This window comes from Centroberyx affinis, unplaced genomic scaffold (genome assembly GCF_046629955.1).
Source record: "Centroberyx affinis isolate AG114_WGS23_722 - 3 ecotype Tasmania unplaced genomic scaffold, CSIRO-AGI_Caff_v1 ptg002607l_1, whole genome shotgun sequence".
In the NCBI taxonomy this organism is placed as follows: Eukaryota; Metazoa; Chordata; class Actinopteri; order Beryciformes; family Berycidae; genus Centroberyx; species Centroberyx affinis.
In genome coordinates, this window is record NW_027280806.1 from 416350 (window position 1) to 443307 (window position 26958).

Below are 26958 nucleotides of genomic sequence, written 5' to 3' on the forward strand. Positions count from 1 at the left end.
GGCTCTCCAGAAGAAACCTTTATTTTCACTTACATTTCATTGATTCCATGGGAGAATGATAATCTGTAGCCTATACTGACCATATGTTGCACTCACCGTTGTTTACTTACTTAGAATTTAAACAGTTAAACTTTACCAATTCATATCCAACAACCTGCAGGGTCCTTGAGGTGCTTCCAGTGGGTCTGCAACAACACCAGGATTTATTTAATTCATTTTTAGCATAATTTCAAAAACTTTTGTACAATGGGATGGTGCATAACAGTATTTAGACAGGTTTCACTCCCCATTTTTACCTCTAACTGCAGAAAGTCAGATGATGTTCCTTAGGACTAAATCTTATCAAAAGTTGGTTCGTGGTCTAATGGCGATCAGTATTGGGGGTCCTTGACATGAAAAAGTTTGGGAACCCCTTTATGCAAACTAGGGGTCACATTTTGACATCCTCCTGTCTCCCCCCCATGCGGAAACCTGCTCTATGCCTCATCCAGCCATTGACTGGCGCTGTGGAGTAAACGGACGGTGAATAATGAAGCTGAAGCCTTTCCAGCCTACATGTGAGTCATTCGGTCCTACATTGATACCAAACAAGCCCTCTTCCCTTCTCTGCCTGTTATACGCGTGTGTTTGTGTGTGTTTTGACACCGGATCGCACACTGGTCACTGAAAGCATCAAAGGCAGTGAGGATTGCTGTGAGGAAACAGGACAGCCTGCACTCAAAGATGTCTGGGACTCCGACCAGATCCGCGACCCCGCAGTCCGCAAAGATGAAAAAGGACGAATCTTTTCTCGGGAAATTAGGAGGAACACTGGCGCGGAAGAAAAAGTCTAAAGAAGGTAATTTAGAAGTCTTTTATTTTTCTCTCCGGGTATAACATTATTATAAGGCCAGAATTTGATCCCGTTACTGTCCATGGTGCTGCAATCACATGATGCGCCTATCAATGTTTTCTGTTCTGGGACAGTGACAGCTATGCAATGCTTCACCATGGATTATTTTGGTCTTGGTATGATATTGGCCTTGACAATCCCAGTAGTGAAACATGATTACAATATTCCTATAGAGACTATAGAGTCTGGTGCTCAGTGGTGAGTTTATAGTGACTTTATAGTACTTAATGATATTTTTATCTCATCCCATCTAACTACTGTATTTCAATAGGGACTTATAGTTTGTTTAATGATCTTTTTTTGTTCGGGCAGCCTTTTTGGATCATTGTTAGGACTATCGGAGTAATAGGCTACTAATTACTGAGTCATACAATTCATAGACGTTCAAATATTGTATTTTAAGAAGTTAACGGTGGCGGCAGACGTTATTATTTATTATTATTATTTAAATCTAGGTTTATTTCCATGGTTTGCGCTCTGTTGTGTAGCCTATAGTTTTAAGGTCTACATTAGGGAAGGCAGGACTTTTGAGCAACTGAAAGTCGAGACAAAGCCTCATAGCGAGTCCGCAGGCATTTAACATGAGCTAATAAACATAAATAGATAGGTGACCGGTGCCAGGAATGCAAGGTTATCAAGATAAGGTGTAAGAGGATTACTTTTCTCCCTTTATTTTGCTCAAGATCCTGAAGACTCTACTCTCTAACTTATTGTCGTACTTTTTCCACTTTCTCATGTATTACCAAGCAATTTTCCAACCCAGTCCTAGCAACCTTCCACTGTCTGGTGAGGACAGCTGCAACGTTTGACGCCTCTTTGTGTGTGTGTGTGTGTGTGTGTGTGTGTGAGTTGTGTGCTCTCAGCCATGTGTTTGTCATTCTCCATAAAAGGAGCTCCACCAGCAGGACAGAGACATGTTAATTGTTTTGGAGCCCCATTAAATTCCATTCATCAGCACTCTCAGCACTTCTCTAACTCAGGGGTTCCCACACAAGCAGCACCCCCAAAAAGATGTGCATCAAAACCACGGACCCCATTTCGATTTTGATTCTGTCCCGAGGAGCCACATATGAGAAGACTTGTGTTGTTATATGACTTGTGTTATTGTCCATACTGTAGGTGGGGGAGGTAATAGTGGGGATAGAGTCATACAGTTTCTCATAGTACTAACTTCAAATGAATACAAATATGAAATTAAACGGGAGGGAAAAACAAGCACGCTTCTCCAAAAAATAAACAACAATAAATGGGTCAACAGTAAACAATTAGCCTGAAAAACAAGGACAGAAGCAGCATTCCAACAGTTAAAAAAGAAGACTCAATCACCTCGGTTCATCATTTTTGCTGGTTTCTTTAATTTATTTTTTGTTTTTTGAGGGATAAGACCCATTCTGGACAGCACACTGGTGCGTTTCGGCTTAGCAAGGAGCTTTCACCAGAGCATGCTATGATAAAGAAACCAGCAAAATGAAGAACTGAGGTGATAAAGTCTCCTTCTTCTAACTGTTGGAGTGCCACTTTCTCGTTTTGCCGACCCGCAACCCACCCGCAAAGGCCCCTGGTGGTCCCCGAACCCCACTTTGGGAACCACAGCTGTAGGTAATGAATTCTGTAATATGGACAGCAGGGATTCCCACAAGGCCAATACAAACCGAGGTGGCTCTCTGAGTGTGGAGTGCCCCTGTGTGGTGAAAGTGGATTAAAGCTCATAGAAGTTACCAGTCATTATAAAGGCAGAGCATCTTGATTCTGTTAGAATCAGAAATCAGCATAATAGAAAGAAAGCATGTGGGATTTTAGTGTTGCTAATAAAGGAAGGGTGCACAGCTTGTGGCATCACATGCTGCCTAGTTGTGGTTTCTGTTACTTTTGGGTGTGGTGTATGTTTTGAGGAGCACACCCAAGTGGAACAAGTTGCCACTAGAGAAGTTCCTTCACTTTTGCTGAATAATTGGTATAGGGCAGAATTATATTGTTCCTCTCTGAAAAGCTTTGATTTCTTAAGCAGTGATGGCACTCCTTAGCAACTGTAAATGCATGTAATTATGCAGTATATGCACTTTGACTCAAAAAAGAGCTGATTCCCTGAATTCCCCTACAGTATTAGAAATGGAGAGAAAAAATGTTGGTGTATTATCCTGAGATTAAAAGGAGCAGCTAGAGGCTAAGACATAAAACAGCAGTTTAACATGTATTTTCATATCTTCTGTGTAACAGAGCCAGATTCTGCAGTTACAGACCTAGCTTTTATAGATATGCCTATGGCTGCTTCTGCATATCCTGATAAACTGAAAGGAAGAAGGAAGTGTGTGTGTGTGTGCCTCTGACAATATAAGGCACAACTCCCTTGCACAGTGGTAGACAGTGCAGTAATAATAGTTTAGTCAAAGTAAAGCAAGTCATTGCCTTATAAGCACTGTAAGGATGAGTGTTTTGTCACATCCTCACCATTCTACAGTATCTTAGCAGGGTGAAGAGTGTTTCCCCTCAGAAAGTAGGAAATATTCATGTAATACAGATCCCACAAGGATGGATGCTGACAATAGTAAGCTGTTTTTCTATTCCAGGTTTATTGTTGCTATTTTGTGAATTCCACAGCTATCAAAAAGAGCTAGAGAGGAATTGAGTGCATTATACATTAAATAATGTATTATGTAACTAAGGAATGGCTAAACTAGCACCAATTGTCAGTGGCTCTGACCCTTGCACTCCTTCCTATTTGTTTTTTTGTAATGTTGGTGGTCTAGGAATTTAAGTTTCTCCGGATAGAAGCATTAACCTGATGCCTCAAGTGTAAATATAAAGTATGACAGGATATCAAATTCTCCATATTGCTGGTACATTATAGTGACAGTTATGTTATTACAAGTTATATTAGCTGTCATGCCTAATATCTGATGATGCCCCCTTGTGGAACATCCTCAGTGACACTGTCATCTCCTGGCTGTGGTTAATGAGTGTTCAGCGCCGTTAGTCACCGGTGCCTGTGCTGGTGTAAATAACCGGAGCTATATTTAAGGTCCAGTCTGTCTTCTCCATACTGCGGCATTATTTATATCTTTCCCCTGTGTCACAGTGAACCGCCTCCCCCTCGGGAGCAGTGGAACCAACCAAGGAGAGGTTGATTTCAATCTGCGTTACACATTGTTTACGGTCTGGACAGATTATACATACTGCATTCCTCTGTCAGCCCTCTAAGCAAAAAAGAAATCTGACCGTATTGTTGCTGTTGTCTTGACTTCACCATGTATCACCATGCCTTTTTTGCATAATGGTTCGTAAGCACTAATGAGAAGCATTTCCATGAATTCCTGCGATGAAGCTGGCGGAAGATAAATGTTACTGACTGCAAGCCCCCGGTTTGTATTGAATTAGTGTAATTATGTTAAAAGGAATACGTTCACTGCTTGATTGATTATCCACTGCAGCAAAACAATATTAAAGGCTCCATGCACATGCTCATTAAGAGGGTACAGTTATTCTTTGAGCCACATCAGTAGCCTACTGTTGTATTACTGTGAAATTACTATACTGCACCTAATCTTAAACAGTCAGTTCTGCTGTTTTGTTTTTGAACTGCTGGGTCTGACAGCAAAAACAGTGACCCAGCATGGGTGAGTATGGAGAAAACACTCCAATCTTGATAGTGAGATGTAAAACACCATGCCAGATATACAGCAAGTAGATTATAAATACAGATATTTTAGTAGAGAATATCCAACCAACATATTACCTGTCTTCCCCACGTTCCCTGTCCCGTCCAAAAATGACTAGAGGTAGTGATGTCCACTCCGTCCACTGTGTCACAGCCCAGAGGTTACTGCTGTGGTAGGGTTACTGTGGTGCTTTTACGTCTAGTGTAGTGTCTCCTTCCTGTCCCATACAACAGACACACACACACACACACATATAACACACACACACACACGCACACATAGAACCCACACCCCTCTGCTTCTCCGGTAACTGGACCGCAGAGGTGGGGTGGAGGGTTGTGACAGAAATAAACACGTGATGACGCCCCTGCCACTGCTCAACCCCACCGACTGCAATCCACACACACACACACACCCCCACACACACATACACACTCCTACATAATCTCTACCTTCACTCGCTGTTTCATTGGGGAACCCTCAGTTTTACATTGGGAACATGGCGGGGCTGCTGTGTGGGACCAAGAGGAAGAAACAAGGTAATTTGTGTGTTTTTTTTAAAAAGCTGCCAGGGTGTTTGTATGGTGGACTTTGAGGAACTTGGACATATGAATGGGGAAGCATGGCTTGTTACCTTACTGCACTGTATGTTAATATTCAGCAATGTGTGATGTGAACTGCTGTGAAGGTCAGGTTTTGTGAGAGCAGTGATTCTCAAGAAGGTCTATCCGCTAGTCAGTGTAAAAAGACCACTGGATGTACACTATGTTAAGATTGACTGTGACAGAAGGAGGCTGTTATATTTCAGGACTGGCAAGTGAATGATATAATTTTCAGTGAAAGTATTTTTGTTTCCATGTCTTAGCCTCCATAAATCTCCTCCAATTAATCCAATTTCACCATTTTATTCCTGTGGTAAAACATTAAAGCTCGGTCCAGCACGGTACAAAGCCACTAAGGCAGCCAGATGTACAGATGGACACCGGGAGAGGAAGTAGCACAATTATAATGAAATGCAGCAAGGCTGCGCTGTAATTACAAAGCAAACTGCTGATCTGTCGTGAGATGCAAGACTTACAGTAGCCTGCTGGCGAGGGCTTGTTGTCAGCGACTTCAAGAAGGCTGAATCAGATAGGAAATCTTGGGGGACGACTCCTCCCTGAGGTGGGCTGTACATCCCCTCTCTGGACAGGCTTTGAAGCTGTGATTTCTCTCAGATTGTGCTGTAAAGGCGTTGCCCTATAGACTTTCAGTCAGCCTGAATTCTATTTCCAATACAAATTGTCAATTTCAGATTATTTTTATCTGAAGAAATGCAAAAAATTCAATAATTTTATCCCTTGCATCTTTCCCTTGGCTCTCCTCATAGGCGTTAAGTAGCAAAGTCGATAAAAGGATGGATTTTAGACTATTCCTGCTGCAGGTTTTATAAATTGAAACACAGCATGATAAAAGCAACGTGGCCATTAGGAGAAGAGAGCCGCAAATCCCTGGAGTGTCCATTCTCCAGTCTGAAGTCAAAACATCACAGCAGAAAGTGGCTCATTCAATACCTTACTCAAAGCGTGGGTCAATATTGGTTTCTTTTTGGTGTCTTCTTAATTGATGTTTACGCTCCTTGTTGCCTTTAATCAGTTTACCGTGAACTATTAACACACCTGGGTCAAATAATAGTTACAAATAATTCTTGGCATTTGTGTTGACCTGCTTGCAATACCAGATAGGGGGGATTACCACTTCAGGACTTCAGATAGTGTCAGGAAATTACAAAAATAGTATACAGACTGAATTTCAAATATTTCAGTATCTAAACTTATTGTATTGTTCTTTGCGGTAATCCCTGACCATCTTGCACCTAAGGTAAAACAAATGAATAAAAGTATTTGCAAATGCTATTTTGCTCAGGTCTGATTATTTAAGTCAGGTCACGTTTATTTATTTATAGCCCTTTATCACAAGCATGTCTCAAAGGGCTTTACATACCTTATCATATACTGTACATGTCATATACCATATTACATCACTATACTATATACCATATACCATACTACATCTTATACATTCTACATACTACTATACCATAGATATATACTACATATTCATAGTTTTCTGTTACATCACCACTCAGCCATCTTGGTAGGAAAATAACAGGTGATTGTAATAAGTTAACAGGTGATTATAATTAAATGACAGCCACAGCCAATGAGCTGTATATATGGGAAGCACCAATGCATGTGACATCATGGGAATACTATGACTATGAATACATCATATGCTACATCACATACCACACTACATTAAACACACTCACTCTCACATTCATGCTTATGGGCAATTTAGAGTCTCCAGTTCACCTGATCTGTATGTCTTTGGGCTCTTACTGAGACTAAATAGAGTTAAGTGGTTGATGAGTGACTGATGAAGCACCATAGAAGAAGAGCAGAGTGGGAGCAGGGAGTAATGGGACAGTGAGTCCACAGGGCAAAGTGTGGTGTCAGAGGCTCTGGGCCCCAGGCTGTGTGTTAAGCCTTCATACAGACAGCTGGGCATTGTACACTAATACTGTACCACTGAATCTGTGTTTCAGCTGATCCACTTTCTCCCTTTTTCTGTCTCTATTTCACGTCTTTCTCGCTCTCACACACAGTCTTTCTTTCCCTACCTCTGTCTCTGTCTCTGTCTCTCTCTCACTCTCTCTCTCTCTCTCTCTCTACCTTCCTCTCTCCTCATTGAAATGCAATGTTTATCTAAGGATATTCTGTGTGTGTATCATCCTTTAAATCACTTCTTAAAACTCATTTTTATTCACAATTAACTTTTATATGACATTTTAGTATTGTTTTTGACTTCCCTTTTATGGCTCTTGCCTTACTTTTATATTTCTTACCTTGCTACATAAAGATTGTGATTATGTGATTGTGTGTGTGTGTGTGTGTGTGTGTGTGTGTGTGTGTGTATGTTTTTGCTGTCTCCCTAGTGAGTGATCTCCATGAGGAGGGGAAGAATGCCATTAACGCTCCCATGCTTCCCTCGGGGACAGACATCCATCCTGAGGACACGCTACTGGGTACACACACACACACACACACACACACACACACACACATACACACACAAATATATACATGTTCACATAGGCTCACACATGCTTGCATACATACACACACATCCGCACTAATACACATAGCTCATGACTCTTCTACAATTTTTGTTGCTGACTGAATGTTAAAGCAATATTCCACTTAGTTTTAACATGGGGGTTATACGGCAATTGACCGCCATAAAAACCATAATATAAACTAATCACCGAGATGGGATGCAGTGGGGATGAGTTTATATTCCCTTCCCATTTATTTGAATGAGCCACAAAAATAGCCTGAAAATTTACATTTAACACGTTTGTGAACAGATTCAGCGACAGATCCCACTACTGTGATTTTCAATGGACTGTTGGTCCAACATTTCAGAACATAATATCCAGCCAAATAGCATTTTTATTGACAGAAGAGAACATAGGGGAGGGACACCATTTAGGAGGGATAGTTCCTGTTTTGGGAGGCCGGATCCACTTTTATTTTTAAATACTAATTTTAGTGTAAACCAAGAATAGAAATGCAAAATGACGACAGACCAATGACTGCTTTATTGTCTTAAAAGCAGGATCTGTTGTTGAATCTGTTCACAAATATGTTAAATGTAAGTTTTCAAACACTGCAAACTCGTCCCAGCTGCATCCGATCTTGGTGATTAGTTTATATTATGGGTTCTCATGGCAGTCAAGTGCCAAATAACCCCCATGTTAAAACTAAGTGGAATATTGCTTTAATGCTACTTTCTGATACTGCAGCTGTTTCTCAGCATTTGCACAGCAACAACAATTTTCAGCTTCTTCAAGTCTGAGTTGCCTTTAGCTGACTGTCAGAAGGTTACTGTGACTGTTACTCTGGTTACTGAGAAGAATATGATTGTAATACATGTTGACTAATGGGGACTGTGGTGTGACATGCAGCGGAGGAATAGGAAATGAAAGAGCTGTGGGCGTGGGAGTGGAGACAACTCCCTCTGTCTCCAGTCACCATCTGAATCACTGTTGACATGAGTGTGATAGGAAAACTGTTTATGTGTGTGTGTGTGTGTGTGTGTGTGTGTGTGTATGTGTAGGTGTGTGTGTGTGTGTGTGTGTGTGTGTGCGTGTATGTGTCTGTTGGTGTGTATGTGTGAGAAGGATGAAATGTGTGCGTGTCTGTGTCTGAAGGGCGAGGTAAATGTGTAGGAAATGGCACTGGGTCTTAGACTGTGTCACAAAGTGTTACTATGGACTCCCACTGACTCTCTTGATCTCCGTCATATTATCTTCCATCAGAGGAAAACGCTGAGAGGAACATGCTGGACCCAACATCCAGGGAAAACCCCAAATTCAAAGACCTTCTGAAGGTAGTCTAGTGTTACTGTTTCTCACTCAGACAGCATGTTATCTCTTTGACGTTGTGATGATGTAATCAGAGCACAAAAAAACCCCAGAAGAAAAGGGCACATAATCATCCCCGGCTCTTAGTTTCCCATCCAAACCATGTATTTATAATGGCTGTGAACCAAAACAACAGATTTTAATAGCCTGTCAGCCTGTTACCCATGTTGATTTTTAAATATTTAGCTCTATGAACAGAGACAAAAAAAACAAAACATGCAGTATATAATTGTAGCAAAAACTTTGTAATGTGAACAGGCATGAAGAGAGACTGGTAGCATTAGTTAATTTGACCCTGCAAGGACCCAGGTGGCCTTTGCATGTCAATATTTTGATTTTCCTATGTGTGTCCAGGTCCTGATTGACTGGATTAACAGTGAGTTGGAGGAAGACAGAATCATTGTCAAAGATCTGGAGGAGGACTGTTATGATGGACAAGTGCTCCAGAAGTTATTTGGTGAGGAACTGGTATACTCACATATTTTTCTCATATTTGGATTTGTGTATTCTCACTCCTGAGTAATTTACTGCATATTTCTGAAAAGCTCTTTTGCCCTGGCTGGTCTCTTCTCCTCTGTCCCCACCTATTGGCGCCTGTGCAAACACCAGCTGATTAGACCAACCAATCAAAATGTCTCAAACCAGCCCCTATGTTGAGATATGGAGAAGAGCAAAAACTCTGTCATACCTGTACAAGAAGAAACCAACAAGAACTGACACACAGATTAAAAATTACCCAAAAATCCAAAAGCAGCCAACTGATGCAAAAGAAGGACTGACATGTATTGTATTTACTGACATTTACAATGTGCAAAAGTGAGAAAAGAGTGCAAAAACTAAATGTGCACAACAGAAAATGTTTCCATCAGTAGATCATCATCAGTGCAAAACAGATGTCTTCTGATTTCTTTGTGCACTTTTAGTTTCTGCACTTCTTTGTCACTTTGGCACCTAATCAGTTGCATCATTTGGCCTATTTTGGATTTCTTCCTTTGTTTTTTTTATCAGTGTGCGAGTTCTTGTTGTTTTGTTTTTGTCTATGTTTTGTTTTCTTGAGCTAACATCCCTCACTTCCTCTGCTAGTCACTGTTACTCACTGTTCGTTACTCTTTGTTGTCTGCAGCTAAAACATTCTACATTTTTGCGGTCATCACATTGTTGTTTGCTGAAATTCGAGGCACATTTTCTTATGTAAATGTCAGTCCTGTTTTCATCAATTGGCCTCATTTGGATTTCTTCCTTTTTTATCAGTGTGCGATTTCTTCTTGGTTACTTTTTGTGTCTGATTTTTGAACCCATGCACCTGAGACAAGCCTCCTGATTCATAGGACTTTTCCGTAGAGCCCAGACATCCCTCACTTGCTAAATCTGCACAGTACAAGACACAGGACTTTATTACTACTGTACGATTCTGTGCTCTCCTGCGTATGTTTCCCTACGTGTTCGTTTCATCAGTTTGACCTGATATCTTTGTATCTCCTCTGTCCTGCTGATGACAGAAAAGCTGTCGGGCAGGAAGCTGAACGTGGCGGAGGTGACCCAGTCAGAGATCGGCCAGAAGCAGAAGCTTCAGACGGTGCTGGAGGCGGTCAACGAACTGCTGAGGCCTCATGGCTGGTCCATTGAGTGGAGCGTTGACTGTGAGTTTTACACCAACCTAATGATTCACCGGTTACCACCTGGTTGATTCTCTTGATTTGCATTAACATTAATAAATTGAGATGATTTAGTCCTGTGTACATCAGCGGTTAGAGCATCGATCAAGATGGTCATGGTCAAGAGTTTTATTCCCACTGGAGCTAGTGCATATGTTACATTAAATGATTAGCTCTTGTAAACAAGCAATTTGTTAATTTGCAACTTTGTAATTTTATGAAATAGCACTGGATGTACCGGCCATCTTTAGGAAATTGCTCACATCATTATGTTGTGTTAAAGAGTTGACAGTCTCCTCTTGTGGTTTGTTCTGACAGCTATCCATTCAAAGAACCTGGTGGCTATTGTCTATCTGCTGGTGGCTCTAGCCATGCACTTCCAGGCCCCCATCAGACTGCCTGAGCACGTCTCTGTACAGGTGGTGTTGGTCAAGGTAAGCTGTCCCATCCTGCTCAAACAATAGTGGTACAGATCATCATGATGCTCTATAGGGGTTAAGATTAAACTGAGTGGTGTAGGGATAAATGTTGTTTTTGTGTGTTTTAATGTTGTCATTGTTTTTTTTTATCTTTGTCTCATCTGATTTGTATTATGTGCATCAGCGATTCCCCTAAGTCTGCTGTGTGGTAATAAAGGCATTTTGACTGTGAATTTGTTTGTTTTGAGCAGAAGAGAGAAGGCATCCTGCAGACGTCTCTTGTGACCAAGGAGCTAACAAGCACCACAGAGTAAGCGCTGATACAATTTACTTCTAATTTCATCCACAATCAAACCTCCATTAAAATGGTGTTCCTCTTCTCATTTCAATGTTGTTGTGTGATTCTTATGAGGCTTTGGCATCCTACAGAGGTGATGAATGTGGTTTGTGTTTGTTTTACATGAAGGTATTTCCAGTGCGCACACGGATTGGAATACTGAACAGTTTTTCCAAATCCTGATTATTAAAAAACAATAATAATTGCCTTATTAATTGCCTTGTCTTATTTATGTTTTTCAGGATGATGTTGGGTAGATTCGGTGAGTCCCAGCCATATACCTGTTTCATGTTACAGTATTATGGAAATGTCCTTTTCATTTTTATTGTTTTATTGTTTATCTGCTTAAGTATTCATAACCTTCGATTGATTTCTTCTTCATCACAGAGAGAGACGCATTTGACACGCTGCTGGATCATGCGCCTGACAAGCTCAACGTAGTAAAAACGGTAAAAAGAATTGTGTCTTTTAGCAGCCTGATTATGGGCAGAATAGTCATTTGACCTTGGCCATCTTTTTAAAAAAAATTATTCAAAATATTTTTAGTGATATTTTTTTCATCCCACCACCAGTCTCTCATCACTTTTGTGAACAAACACCTGAACAAGCTGAACCTTGAAGTCACTGAGCTGGAATCTCAGGTAAGAGATTTGATGTGGCTTTATCCGCAGATTTGTATTAGATTTGTATTATGACTGTCACTATGCAATACAATGTATTCTTATTATTATATGGGTTATGTAACATGCTTTCATCCTGTGGTTCTGCTCTTTCCTGCATTTGCATCAACTACTTATTGAATTATAATTTTCAGATATATCTAATCCAATCTAATCTACTCATACAGTTTGAGCGTTCTGTATATCTTCATGCAGTCTGCCATCTCTCTCTCTCTCTCTCTCTCTCTCTGTGTGTGTGTGTGTGTGTGTGTGTGTCCAGTTTGCCGATGGAGTGTACTTGGTATTGCTGATGGGGCTGTTGGAAGACTACTTTGTCCCTCTGTACAACTTCTTCCTTACCCCCGAGAGCTTCGAGCAGAAGGTGATTGCGGCTTTTAAAAGTGAATTATGGGAGTCAGTAGGTGGGATATTTAGCAATTTGCTAATATGTTGAGTTTCCATGTTGTTCCCCTCAGGTCCACAATGTGGCGTTTGCCTTTGAGCTGATGCAGGATGGAGGCCTGAAGAAACCCAAGGCCAGACCAGAAGGTATTTTATAGTGGGCTGCTTTGCTTTATTACAAGAGCAAATAAAAGATAAAATGAAATCCCTGGAGGAGATTTTATGGAGGATGACTTCGATTATGAGTCCCCTGTACTGGCCACTGAAGGCCAAGTGTTGAATGGCTGGCGTCCAACAGTAACAGCCATTTTAAAGTTGTCCAGTAGATGGAGAACTTGCCTTGCCTTGAACACTCTCATACCAGCTAGTGCTGGGTTCACACAGCCTTGAGCTGCTCTTTGTTTTCCAGTTTTAATAAACCAACCTATTGTGTTTTAACAGAATGTAACAGCTTTTCCATAAAGAATCAAAATAGGGTTCATTGATTGCATGTAGGCTAACTGAGTGTGTTTAATTATTAGATACAAAATAGGACTTAATGTTCCATTATTTATGACTTTATGAGGAACTTTAATTAAAACTTAACTCTTCAAACTCTGCACCCCTTGCACAGATATATATGTTATTCCACAATCAGCAAGGTTGGAAATCTTACATGCAGAATGTAATTCAATACATTTGACTGATCGCCTGCTTAAAATGTATTCAGTAATTTAATCAACTAGTGCGATGTAATTAATTTCTGTTACTTGTGGGTTACTTTAATCCACAGAGCATGACATTAAAAGAATAATTGATTCCATTTATTGCAATACTGTAATTTAAATAGTGCTTTTAACATCATCAGTCCTTGCAAACTATCTTTTTAAGACGTGTAAAATATTTTATCCACAATATCACAATCTAAATGCTTTTGTCCTTCAAACATTTTCCAGACTAATCCTACAAGTAAACACTCATTTTTTCAAACTATTTGCAATCAGATAACTTTTTTTCAGTAATTGGAATTATTACAGCTACCGCTTTTGTAGTCTGATAGCTGCATTCCTACTATTTGTTCACTTCAGCAGCTTCATTATAAATGAAAGTAGAGATACCAGAGCTGCTAATGATATCAACAGTATCACACTAGCTAACAAGGCAATGCAGATAATAAAGGGCTTAAAACATCCCAGTGTAAATGGTGATGCAATGCCACTGCTTTAACAAAATGGTGTCTGGTATAAATCACTTGATAAAGACTAAGTTCAGATGAGAAATTAGAAAAAGCAAATTAGAATCAGCAGATATGTGTTATGCCATAGAGATATGTTCTTACCTTTGAATCTCTTTTAGTAAGAAAAAATACATCATATGATAATCATTTGCAAATTCATAGGCCCTATTTTAAACTCCATCACATTTCCCAAAATTACAAATAACCTTTTGAAGTAAAGTGAACCAACAGCGAGCATAAAGGAAGCTTCTTTGCATTGTAAATTTGATTTTACGCTAGGGCAAACCCATTTCTTTTTTAGCTTTGGTGTTCCAGGCATCCAATTTTTCTCTTACAGCACTTTATTTACTCAGAACTAGAGCAATAACTTTTTTTTTTTCAACATCTCAGAGGTTCACATTTTCTTCCTACAACTACATAGAGCAGCTTTCAGTTCAACCAGACTTCAAACACTCAGCTCTAATGATCTCTGTGGTGTTTCGATTCTTTACAGATGTTGTCAACCTGAACCTCAAGTCCACCCTCAGAGTCCTGTACAACCTGTTCACCAACTACAAGAACTCGGAGTGATATCCACCGGTCTTTACCCCAATATGAGAACACTGCCCTGATATTACGCATTGCAGTCTGAACACTGAGGAGACCAACTGGGACTGAAGTCATCATTATGTGGGACTTAAAAAGACCCAGGGGGAGCGGCCTGAAAAGGGCTCTGAATGTTAGTATTTAATCTTCCCCAAATGTCAGTATTTATTTATTCCTTCCGCCGATGTTAACTGCAACCCAGAAAACCCCTGTAACCTTTAGCCTGCATTTGAATACACAGCCGTCACTGGAAAATGTACGAGGGGCAGACTGTCCAAACTGGAAAGCATGGCTGTGTGTTTTATGTTAAAGGAAAACTGCTTATCCCTCCTCCGCAGAATGTTTAAGAAAGTTGTAAATGCTGCATATGGTATATTATATTGTATTCAGAAAGCTTTGTATATTCTTAATAATATAGCCTTATCATGTTGCCTTTATAAACCTATCACTATATTGAACCTATCATTACTTTATATTCACTTTTCGCTTGAAAAGGTGAAGGAACTCTGAACAGTTTTTTGTCAGTTTACCCTGAACTATGTACGCTATGTCTCCGGTTCAAGCCATATTTATAAGCTGATGCTGTTGCCCTCTGCCTTAAGTGCGATGTGCTCTTCCTGCCCCCCCGAGGGACCCAGTCAGAGTGTCTTCACATTGACCAACCTTTCAGACGAGTCCCCACGGAGGCCTGGACCTCTCACTGAAGCAGAGCCAGCCCCGCGGTGCAGCCTGGAGACCACTAAGATTATACAGCATGTACAGTACAGGACTAGTCATGCATTTTAGAGCCAGGGCTGAATTATTGAGAGAGAGGATGAGTCAATCTAGACTGTGAGGAGATGCGCTTGCACCGGATGGCTCGCTCCCTAGCTTTTTTATCTGTGTCTATCAGGAAATAAACGTCTGAATTTCAACGGAAAGAGAATTTCATTTTATTTCACACTTGTGTGGTGGGTTTGATTTGCTTTGTATTTTCAGCAAGATTGGCTTCGGAACATCCAATTCCTGCAATTTGAGTTTAGCTAAAGGAATTATGGGTTTATTTTAGGCCTTTATTTTCTTGTCTCGTTGCCTTTGTTACCATGGTAACCTTCCACATCCCCAAATTGCCCCTTCGTCTGGCTGATGGGTGATCCTTTTTTTTTTTTTTTTTTTCTTCTTCTGACGACAAGACCAGTGCACATACAGAGCGTGTTGTTTTGTTGTCTGTCTCCCTTTCTCTGTGCTGAAGATTGGAGGGGGCTGCAGGCCAGATGACAGCAAATTGATCCGGCCAGTCACAGATGGAGATGTGTGAGGCAAGCCTGAGTGCTACAGGCGTCTGAGTGTCACGTTCGCTCGGACCTCCTGAAGTGTGGTTTGGAAACAATACATTTGTCCCCATCTACAGAAGTGTCCTCTCATTATCTTTCACTCGACACACTCTTGATCGAAGTCTCGAGCGCTGCACATCACCTAAAGATAAACTCCTTCATCAGAAACCACTGCACTGTGTTCCTGTATGAGAAAACAACACAGTATCAAAAAGGAGGAAGTGCAAACTTCTGCATCGCCACATCCTCTCATTTGTGCTTATCTTCCCTTTCGACCCTCTGACACGCTATTTTCTTTTAAATCAATTGTTTGAAGTTGAGTGCAGTCAGACTTTTTTCGTGATACATTCCACAAGAGCTCTTATTCAGACTGAGCACAACTCTCTATGCTTTTTGTGCTGCTGTGTTGACGGTTCAGGAGTTGACATCAGTTAAGGAACTCACTTCAGCTGAAGTAACCATATTCTGTCTACTCCCTCTCAGGCTACTGAAGGTAAGCTTATTCAAAAAGACTTTTGTTTATGACCTTGTCTGAAAGTTACTGTCAACCTCAGGAAAAGGAAACCATACACACACACATATACACACAACACACTCACATAAAGAAAAAAAGTTGCTCAGCGAAGCTCTTCTCTAGTTCTTGGGGACGACAGTTTGACGTGCTCTAGGTCACAACTGTTTTGTCAAAATGCATTTCTTTGCTGCCGTTTGCTGTGCTTTGTCTGGGACCATATGATTCAAAATGTTCTGGGGGAGAAGTGTGATCCTGTAAATCTATGGGGGTCCTACTCTTCTGTGGAGTGCTGAGTGTGCTACTCGAAAACAAAAAAAAAGGACTGACAGAATAGGAAGTGAGGAAGCTAAACATAAGCTTAAAAAAAACAGCTTCCTTTTTTTTTCCTTTTTTTTCCTTTTTTTCAATTTGACAACTTTCGGACCTTTATCATACCGCTGTGATGTCATGTGAAAAGTTTTAACTTCAGATGGATTCTATACTCTATGAAAATGGTACCACACTTTGTCTTATGGAATCCTTTCAAAAACCCATTGGATAAACTAATAAAATGCATGGCAGTCAAACTGAAAACAAGGCTGCATTTCTCAGTTTCTGAAAAGCTGATATTTTTGAGATGCAAGGGTTTCTCTGGACCGCGGCGATACACTCTCACAACGGGAGGCTGCCTGGCAAAAATCAAAGTCTCCTATCAAAGTCAGTGAGCGACTCCCCTGCTGCAGCTGGGGGTTAAGTACCTTGCTCAAGGGCACTTATGGAGGCGCTGTTGAGGAAGAGGGGAGAGTGCTTTTCATTCACATTAGTTCACTTCCCTCACTCGTTTTTCTTGCAAGTCTGGGGATTTGAAACAGCAACCTTCTGGTCACAAGCTCCCTCTTCTAACCTTTGTGTTTCCACTACCCACGTTGACGTTCTTCACTCTGGTTTATATTTAAGGCAGCACATCTTCTCAAGCTGTTGGAGCACAGATAACTCTTCCACAGTGTTTGCTGACAGGCCAGCAGTCGTTGTGTATCTTACCTTGTGGAGGAACCATGGAGAAGGATATCTTTGACTGGCAGAAAGAGGAGGACATGCTGGACATCGAATCTTTCCAGGGTACGTGTGCATTCACGGGGGGGCCGACACAGTAGAGCTGGTAAACAATTTGTCACGGTTTTGAGCTACTGCCATCTACACTTGTCATGATTTCCCTCGAAACTGGCTGTAATTCAGGTGTTAAATCAATCAATCTGTCAATCAATCTTTATTTGTATAGCACCATTCATGAATAAAATCCAATTTAAAGTGCAAGAAACAATAAAACAGCTGTCAGTCATAAAATATGGGATTAAAACGATGTAAAAAAGGCTGTTTGAAAAAAATAAATAAAAACAAGATGAAAGAATGTGTATTTACAGTATGTATGTATTCACACACAGGAGAGAAGAGGAGGCTCATTCAGCCAACATCTTTACAAGACCCCAAACTTGAAAAGTTGAAGGAGGTAAGCGCTAACCCTTATCTCCATATTATTATTCCTTTGTCTGAGTGCTTGTCCTCCTTTCAGTATTCGCTGTAACATCAAAGCTCATTGTGAACTGCTCTTCTGGACTACCATAGATTCGAGATCCCCCTTGTGTCTCGATAGGGGCTGAAGATAATTGCTACACAGAAAATACATTACAAAGCCTATATGTATGTATTCATTGAGGGGCATGAATAATATCTGATGCAGGCAGAGATGTGGAAGGATCAGTGAAATTTTAATGAACATCTTTATCAGAGGTGATGGCAGACAGATCAGAGAGCCGCATGGCGAGGACCAGACGGAGTCTGCTGGAGCGGGTTTTCAAAACACATTTCAATGGAGAAGATGGCAGTGATTCATACAAGTGCCATTGAATGAATACTTTCTGCTGAAAATAATAAGATCGATAAGCTTGAAATGCCTTAAATATAGAGTGGGGAGAAAAGCATTTGAATTTGACTTAATCTGTTAATGATTTTAATTGGAGCAGCTAATGTTTAAATTAAAGAATTGTGTCTCATCTATGTGGGATTTAATACAGGATAGACTAAGAAGATAAAAAATTGGGTTTCATTCTGTTTTTTCCTCCATCATATTTGCAACAAACAAAACTATGCAAGTAGATGAAAGTGTATGATGTAACTCACTGTGTGTTGAACTGTGTCTCGGTAGGCATTGGTTTATTGGATCAACAGTACTTTGAAACCAGAGCACATAGTGGTCCAGAGCCTGGAGGAGGATCTGTATGATGGACTGGTGCTCCATCATCTGCTGTGTGAGATTAGATGAATTCACACAACACATGCATACACACACACACAGTTTTGTATTACTGTATTTTCACCTAATCCTAACCTAAATTTGACCCTTAAACTCATCCCTAACCATAGATAATTTGGAAATTGCCCTTTTTCAAGATGAAAATTAGCTAATGCATCCTCTGTAAATTCTCCTACAAGCTATCACTTTTAATCTCCAGAACTCAGTCCTCACAAGTAGCTATCGTAAAACCCTGACCTTATAAATGATCAATTCCTGGATTCTGCAGCCCGGTTGGCTGGTGTGCACCTCCCTGTGGAGGAGATGGCACTGACCAGCGCCGCTCAGATCCGCAAACTGGAGGTGATCCTGGAGGAATTGGACACGAGACTGGGCCTTAAAGACAGCGCCCTCATCAAGTGGGACATCAAACGTGAGTCACACAGATGATCAGGGCTCAAAAAATGAAGCAACAAGTGAACAAATGTTCTCTCCTGGCATGGATTTTAAATTACAGCAGGATTTGAAGCTAGCCCAAGGGTGCCATGTTAGCTAACACCAACTGTGAAAGATTATTGTGGAGATGAAATTGCTGACGCTACGGGGTACTGTGTTAATCATCTGTTGGTGGAGATTTGTTGTTTTTCTGGTGCCCAGAATGCTGTGCGGGGTCTGTCATGTAAGCGCAGGTTGATTTTCTCTGCTCTGTTCTCTCTCGCCTGTCAGTCATCCACAACAAAGACCTTCTGGCCACTATTCATCTGCTCGTTGCCATGGTGAGATGCTTCCAGCCTGATCTGGATTTGCCACCAAATGTGAAGGTTGAAGTTGTAGTCGTGGAAGTGAGTTTAAGTTCGAGCTTCACTGTTTTTCTCTGCTCAAAATCTACCTCAAACGCACTTTGTGGAATCATTGCACGATATTGGTTTACCTTATTTTGCATTTAGGTCAGCAAGAGCGGAATCAAATCAGACGTACAGGTGGAGTTCCTTACAGAAGAAAGGTGGGGGGAATTTCTATCCTATACACTTCTGTAGACGTACTGTATATATGGGGAATTCACCTAAGATTCACCTTATCTGCTGGCTTTTTCAACAGCGATGCGGCCATCGATCCCCTCAACAATTCAGAAAGTGAGTTTAGAGTGTTTGGTCGAGCCGACATCCTGAATGTCATCCAAACAGCAGTGTAGTCCACAGTGACTAAACACTTTTCTGGCTGTCTGCTCACCCAGGGGAAGATCCCATCGAGGCACTGCTGAAGCTGGAGGCTCACAAGGTCAACACGGTGAAGAAGGTAACAGAGAGAGGGAGAGTAGAGTTTGAGGCATTAACTCTCTCTCATTCTCACACTGGCAAATTCTAACGTAGGAAATGAATAACACTCCTGGATAATGAATGTAGACTTAGCTATGAATGAAAAAAAAAAGTAATGTTTGTTGTGTATTTTGTATTACCACGGGAAGGGATCAGAGAGTCAAAAAGCCTTTATTCCATTAGTGCTCAGACATTAAAATCCTTCTTACTGCGACGCACTCGTTGCCGCTACGAAAGCCTTCATCAGAGTGTGATGAAGGATGAAATGTGTTTTAATTGAACAGAGTAAACTACCCTTGACCCCGCTAAATGTGTCAGCTAAATAAGCCCCCCTTATTCCTAATGAACTAATCTCATAGCTTTCCACTTTCAGGCCATTTTACACTTTGTCAACCAGAATATGTCAACCATGGGTCTGCAGGTGGCTGACATGGACAAACAGGTACAAACCAACAGCTGAACACTTGTTTTGACAGAACTTGAATGGATAGAATGGTCCTTACAATTTGCCATGGTAATTTGGCTAGTACACCACAAAATGACGCTTATAGAATTTTAAGCATTAGTTGCTATGGTGACAACACAAGTCTGAGCGTTAAGGCTGTAAAGTCTGTCATGAGAACTGTGCAGATGTGTCTGTCAGCAAACTGTCAAAACTGAACATCGACTGAATGCTAACGTTACCGACGAGGCTAATGTGGCATTATCAAAGACTATACTTCTCTCTCTAGCTCTTCTAGTCAACTTTAGCATGTTAGCAATCCATGACAGTAAGGAGTCAGAGAAGCTTCTTTGGTTCTTGCTGCGAAACCTCTCGCTTCAGGAAGTTGCTTTAAGTCGGTTTATACGGAAGCTAGCCCAACGTTACACATAAAAATGGCCGCCGCTCCGACCGTTCAGAAACACTGATTTGAATGGGAATGACCGTTCTATCGATTCAAGTCCTTTGGTTTTCGAACGCTTTTCATCCTGGCTGTAAAAAAACACATACCTGGTATTGAATGAGTTTTACCCCTTGACCACACTGAATTCATATTCATTGATTGCTTCCCTTGGCACTGCGTCGCCTCCCCTGGATGGGCTCCAACGTCCGGTGTGTTTTCTGTCTAGTTTGCAGATGGTGTGATACTGCTGCTGCTGATTGGACAGCTGGAAGGCTTCTACGTGCCGCTCTGTGACTTCAACCTGACCCCTGTCAGTCACTCTGAGATGGTATGGATTCACTATGGAGCATTAGTGAGGGAAGTGCGTCCTCTAAGGGGTGATGACTTTGTGCTGCGGAGAGGCACACACACCACTTTACGTTATTACTATGTCATCATCTTCATCGTCGTGCCTGTGGATCCTCGTAGATGATTTGATTTTCAGTCATTATATATATATTTTTTAATCTACTGGTCGAAGGGGATATTACTGATTTCAATTAAAAATTTAGTTCATTATTGACTGTGATATTGTGTGTTAGGGTTAGGGTTAGGGTTGAGTGTAGATACACACAGTCCACGTACTGTACTAATTCATTAGCATTGCTGTCATTCACTCATAATGCCTGTTGGCATTACAAAGAGCTAAATTTTTTGGTAACACTTGACTTTAATTGTTGGTTCTAAGACATTATAAGTCATACATGTATCATAAGCACATTATAATGACATCATAACTGCATCAGAAATGTTTTATAATACATTGAAAACCTACTTGAAAACAAGATGCGACATCTCAAGGGGCTTATCCTACTAAATACATAAAATGTACTAAACCTTATAAATAAACCTCATAATCTGGTATAACCTGATTATGAGGTTGTTATATGTAATGCTTTTACTAAACTTTGACACCTCTAATTTAAATTGTTGTTTGAGGCCCTGCCATCAATGTTATATGTGTTATATGTATTTTGTAGCACTCAAAAGATAAATTTTTTCATCTCTCACTTGAGCTAATTTCTCAGATGAGCACAGCAAATAATGGAGCTGTTTAAACCTGATCCAAAATCTTGCCTGTTATTATATTATATCAAGCAACGATTATTTCACAGCTCTCTTACTAAAAGTAGATACATATTACAATGTAACATGCCTTGCTAATAATGATGTCTCATTTAACTTTAAGCAATATGATGAGTTTATGAAAAAGTCATGACTATAGATAATTTGATGTCACTTTACTTTAGTTAATATCATGAGTTCATGAATTACTTAGAAGTCTCTGACATACTAATAAGATTTCCACAGCTTATAATAAATTTGATGCCTTATTATAAACAAAAGAAATATAGTTTATTATAGTTATATATATATATATATATATATATATATATATATATATATATATATATATATATATATATATTGCTATATAGTATAAATATAGGTTCCAGTAGTAAAATCATAACTTATAACAGCCTCATAACCTGGTTATACCAGATTTACAATGCATTATAGTGTATTATGACATTTTCTGATGCCACTATGATGTAATTCAAAAACTTGAATTATGCTTATGATGTGTTATAAATACATAAATAAATATTTTGGCCCCAGTAGTAATAATAGCCTCATCACCTGCTTGTGACAGATTTATAATGCATTGTATTATGACATTTTCTTATGAAGTTATGATGTAATTATAATGTGCTTGTGATGCGGGAATAATGTCATATAATGTTTATAACCAAATATTCAAGTAAAGTGTTACCCAATTCTGACCATTTTACAGTCTGTTGATAGCAGAGACAACCAAATATATTAAATTTGACATGCTAACATCATGAAAACCCAATGTGTTTTGGATGGGAATCTACAAGTGTGTACCGTTCAAGATGTCATTTGCTGTCTTTGTCAACTTCTCCATCTATACAGATTTAACAGCAGTCTAATTTCTAATTTTCCTTAAAACAAGTGAAGAAATATGCCATTGGGGTTGGACTTATTTCCAATGCAGAATGAAGAATTGAAAACAGAAGTGGAAACTGAAACTGCATTGGAAATAAATTGAATTATCTCACCCCACTGGCAGAATTTGTCACTTGGCTTAAGAAAAATAAGAGTTTAAGACTGAATATGATACTAAATAACTGGCTATAGTGGTCTATTGATTGTCTGATACTGCCATGTGTCACATTTCGATCTCTCTAGCTTCATAATGTGACCCTGGCCTTGGACCTCCTCAACGACACAGACCTGCATGTGTCCACTGTTGACCCACAAGGTGAGTAAATTCACACTGGTGTGCGCAAACAACTGACTTGTTGACAACACAGACTACAAGCTACATTCACTCAAATTAAAATGCTAGGCACAGAGGGTGAAAACCAAACAGCAAGCCTGCATGTAAATTGATCGTAACAGAAATGCAACCAAGACTGTACACAGTAGCTGCTGTAGGAGACGGCAAAGTTGAACTAATCCAGACGATTTCCTCTATCAAGAGCATTTATCTGGGTGAAAGCGATACGCCGAAGTCTGTTCATATGTCAAGCGAGAAAGGAGATCGCTCCAATAGTCTGAGTTAATCTCCACTGCTTGGAGGAGTGTGAATTTGACAGTGTTTTGGGGGGGAAAGATGGAATTGCTGTGGAATATGAATGAGTATGAATCGTGCCTCAATGAGTATCACTGCGGATGATTGGCTCAGTCCGAGGTCATCATCATTCATTTAGAGAGCAGCACCGAGGAAAACAGTCTCAAGGGGAGAATGTCACTCTGTTGTCTGTCGCCTGCTGATAGTTATTGGTATTTAACCTTGCCGCTATTGCCATATCAACTGTGTGTGTGTGTGTGTGTGTGTGTGGTTGGGTGTGTTTATGGGTGTCTAGAGAAAGAGATGCTATCTGTATCCGTGCAGCGCTGCTACTGTATGTCACACCGTTATCAGGCAGGTCCCTGAAATTTTCTGATTGTATCTGTATCTATAAAAAAACCCTAGTGCAATTTAGTGAAACCAATTCATATTTAATCATTAACTCAGTGCATATACTGTAGATGTTTATCAGTCTCAACTTGAAAGTGAGTTCATGACTTGTGACTTAAGTTGAACGAACATGGGTTAGAAACATTGTTAGCTTATTAGCATAATTCCCACCACACATTGCTTTTGAGTTAACTCTTCAGAAACCCTTCCTTCTTCATCCTTGAGTAAAGTTACAGAATAGAGACTTGTTATGTATGTATGTATGTTAGGTGAATCAAAGGTAATTTCTGATAAAACTGGAAATACACTAGAGTAGCCATTTTCAGACAAGTAGTGTCCGCCTCTCCCATTCACATTAGTGTGGAGTCAGCTGCTTACTTCTCAGCATTCAGTATAATTATTTTTTGACATGAACAGCTGACACTCACAACTTTGTTACCAGTGAAAGAATAATACTGGAAATGTAGTTCATCAGTTTGTGGATTCAGCTGATAAACACTTGTCCACTCAGTGAATTTTAGAGGAGCTAATGATTTTTGACCAAACTATTCAGTACTATTTTAGTCAACTTGCAGTTTCAAGACAGCAAGGAAACCTATGTTTTTAAGCTGAAGCGCCTTAATATTTTTTGCATGTGTACAGGTTATGACTCCCTATTTATTCTTGTATTGTTGTGGATAGAAATAAATGAATCCAAGGGAGAGCAGAGGTTGAAGTGAGTGAGTGAATGACTGAATGAATGAATGAATGAATGAATGAGTTAATGACTAGGTTAAGTGTGTGAATCAGTCAATGCCTGTGTCTCTGGGCACACATGGATTTCCCTCACTTCCCTGTAGATCCATTATTGACAAGATGCTCTGTGTGCTGCCTGAGCGTGAAATTTCCTTTGATGAACATTGAAAATGCCGCCCCATTATTGCCTGCCAGCCGTAGCCCATAATTGTAAAGTAAATCCTCAACATGATAACCGTTAATGTAAGGCCCAGCACAATTAATCTAACCCAGGAGCAAGTGGCTAATTTAATTCATTTTTAGTGTCTTTTTAATTACCGGCGTAATTGCTCGGATGGAATGAGGATTCCCAGCACTCAAGGTCTACAATGAGAGCACACAGTGTGCATTAATTAGGTTAGCTAGTGGTGGAGTCGATCTTTATGCCGCCTTCATTTAATTAGTGCATCACCCAACAAAGAGTGATTTTGTTGGGATCTCATCTCACCAAGGACTAAGTGATTAGATTGCCGTCTAATGTTGTTTTTTTTCCCTCCAGATCTATGACCTGTTAAGATGCATTGTGAGAATAGTTATCAGCTAATGTTGGTAAAAGCATCCTTCTATTATCACTGCTCCGGCAGCTTGGGAATGCTGAAGGTGCACAATAAATAAGCACTAAAATGGCTCCTGTGGATTTTGTGACAGATATCGTCTCACAGGATGTGGCTGCCACCTTGAAGGTCCTGTATGCCCTGTTCAAGAAGCACAAAGGGAAATGAGAGAGGAGAGACACATGAAGAGAAACTTGACGACTGGGAGTATAGATGAAGCCGAAGATATGTGGAGTCTTTGGTCGGACTACGATTTCCTCTGTTTCCAGGCTGTTGCAGATGCTTTAGATACGCATCCGAGTGTTTGAAGGGTACAGTTGACAGTTTTTAGGCATTTAGCTGATGCTTTTATCCAGAGTGTAACAGCAGAATAAGCTTCAATAGCTTTTCAAGTGTACAGTGTCTCTCTGTTAGTATTCAAAAGTTATCCATTCTCACTGTTTCACATCTTGCTGACAGTGAAGGCCACTAAATGCATAAAAGTCAATATGGATAACATCACAATAGGCTAAACAATATGTATATAAATAATTAAAAAAAAATAGATGTTTCAATTTTGTTCACATTCAGTCAATATGTTTGGATGGATCTTTTTTTTGTTTTGTTTTGGCTTTTTATTTCTATTTTTGTTTTTCAGTCCAACACTGAAAAACATGCTGGGGCATGGCACATTTCTATGTTTTTTGTCATTGAAGTGATGACAACTCAGTGTGTGTGTGTGTGTGTGAGAGAGAGAGAGAGAGAGAGAGAGAGAGAGAAAAGCTGGCTTTCTATCCAAGTATTTTAGTTGGAAATTATAATTTTTCAAATTAGAAAAACTGAATGGAAACAGGAAAACAGCTCAAATTTACTGTTTTGCAAAAATGTTTTTATGCTTGCTTGAGGCAGATAATAAAGATATTATATTATAAACAACAATGGGAACAACACATGTCGATTAAATAATGATGTAAGCTTCCTTGGCATAATGGATCAATTTTATTGCACAACAGTATAAATGTGGTTCTGGACACTTTGAAATGTTGGCTGTAAAATATCTGCCCATCACGACTTCCCAGAAATGTAATATCCGTTGTTATCTATCTTGTATAACTCAGTATTGTATGGCCATTAGTCGGTGCATTAGAATATTACGCAGTGCATTTCTCTGTTTTCGTCTTCGGAAGAAAGCATGAAATATGGCCAGCAATAAAGAACAACAAATACTTTTCCAATACAAATCAATTCTCCATTTCTCTTGTGGATGTGTTTTTTTGACACTCAGGAAGCCTATTTATTCACTTCAACCCAGCTGATGGAAACGCACCTAATTCATGTTTTATTTTTTGCGACATTTCAAAAGTTTGCATCAAATTTGCTTGGCAGTTGGATGGAAACAGAGATATAGAAGGAAACACACACACACACACACACACACAGGGAAAGAAAGGCAGAGACGGGGGAGGGGGAGACAGAAAAATTCATGGTGATAGACAGGTTTTTGCTACAAGTGCGTTCCTCCTGTTCATCACGTTAATTGGCTATTTCAGCAGACAGTGAAAGTGTTATGTCAATCCAAATGGCTTCTCTTCATGCAGCGTTTTGAGCTGGCTTTCCAATTTGCTGTCCTTGAACTCTTCATCCCAAGTGATTGTCAGCTAGATTTGCTCAATGGAAATTGTGGTCATTTTAAGCCAGGCAAAACCATTGTGATTTGTGAAGTCAAACCATGAAAGAACATGACAGAACTCTGTGATACATAGGCATATCTGAAGTTTCAATAAAATGCTATTTTATGCACAACTGCCCGCTGTCTCGTTTCACAGTTGGATCCATTGTCAGGCTTTTCAATACAAGAATTGGCTTATATGAGCAACAATTCTATGTAGATATGGGCTGGCTGTTCGTGTTGAGACTGCTAGTCGCTGCAAATTACTCCTGTGAATGAGGACAATTGAGCTATTATGAAAAATGAAACAAAAAAAAACCAAGATAAATACTGTAATACTTACATTTTCCAAGAAGCTACCTGTCCTCA

The 26958-nt window shown here is 40.0% G+C and overlaps 2 protein-coding genes across 5 annotated transcripts; both read left to right on the top strand.

The window, feature by feature from the left end:
* The first annotated feature begins 656 nt into the window (after positions 1 to 656).
* parvb (parvin, beta) lies at positions 657 to 15178 on the top strand. Of its 2 annotated transcripts, none has more exons than XM_071534695.1 (13): positions 657 to 838; positions 7526 to 7615; positions 8912 to 8982; positions 9371 to 9473; positions 10516 to 10656; positions 10990 to 11105; positions 11342 to 11400; positions 11670 to 11689; positions 11815 to 11876; positions 12000 to 12068; positions 12367 to 12468; positions 12563 to 12635; positions 14198 to 15178. In XM_071534695.1, exons 1-13 carry the CDS (start codon positions 724 to 726, stop codon positions 14272 to 14274), a joined length of 1098 nt encoding a protein of 365 aa, XP_071390796.1. In that variant the 5' UTR covers positions 657 to 723; the 3' UTR covers positions 14275 to 15178. The 2 variants fall into 2 exon arrangements, with proteins under 2 accessions (XP_071390796.1, XP_071390797.1); XM_071534696.1 differs by lacking the exon at positions 657 to 838 and adding an exon at positions 4966 to 5087.
* A 703-nt stretch (positions 15179 to 15881) lies between these two features.
* parvg (parvin, gamma) lies at positions 15882 to 26703 on the top strand. Of its 3 annotated transcripts, none has more exons than XM_071534697.1 (13): positions 15882 to 16095; positions 17053 to 17214; positions 17538 to 17602; positions 18299 to 18401; positions 18675 to 18818; positions 19112 to 19227; positions 19333 to 19388; positions 19484 to 19518; positions 19620 to 19681; positions 20075 to 20143; positions 20812 to 20913; positions 22839 to 22911; positions 25036 to 26703. In XM_071534697.1, the coding sequence occupies exons 2-13, from the start codon at positions 17151 to 17153 to the stop codon at positions 25107 to 25109; spliced, it is 963 nt and encodes a 320-aa protein (XP_071390798.1). In that variant the 5' UTR covers positions 15882 to 16095; positions 17053 to 17150; the 3' UTR covers positions 25110 to 26703. The 3 variants fall into 3 exon arrangements, with proteins under 3 accessions (XP_071390798.1, XP_071390799.1, XP_071390800.1); XM_071534698.1 differs by having other exon boundaries at positions 17100 to 17214; XM_071534699.1 differs by having other exon boundaries at positions 17113 to 17214.
* The last annotated feature ends 255 nt before the right edge of the window (positions 26704 to 26958 follow it).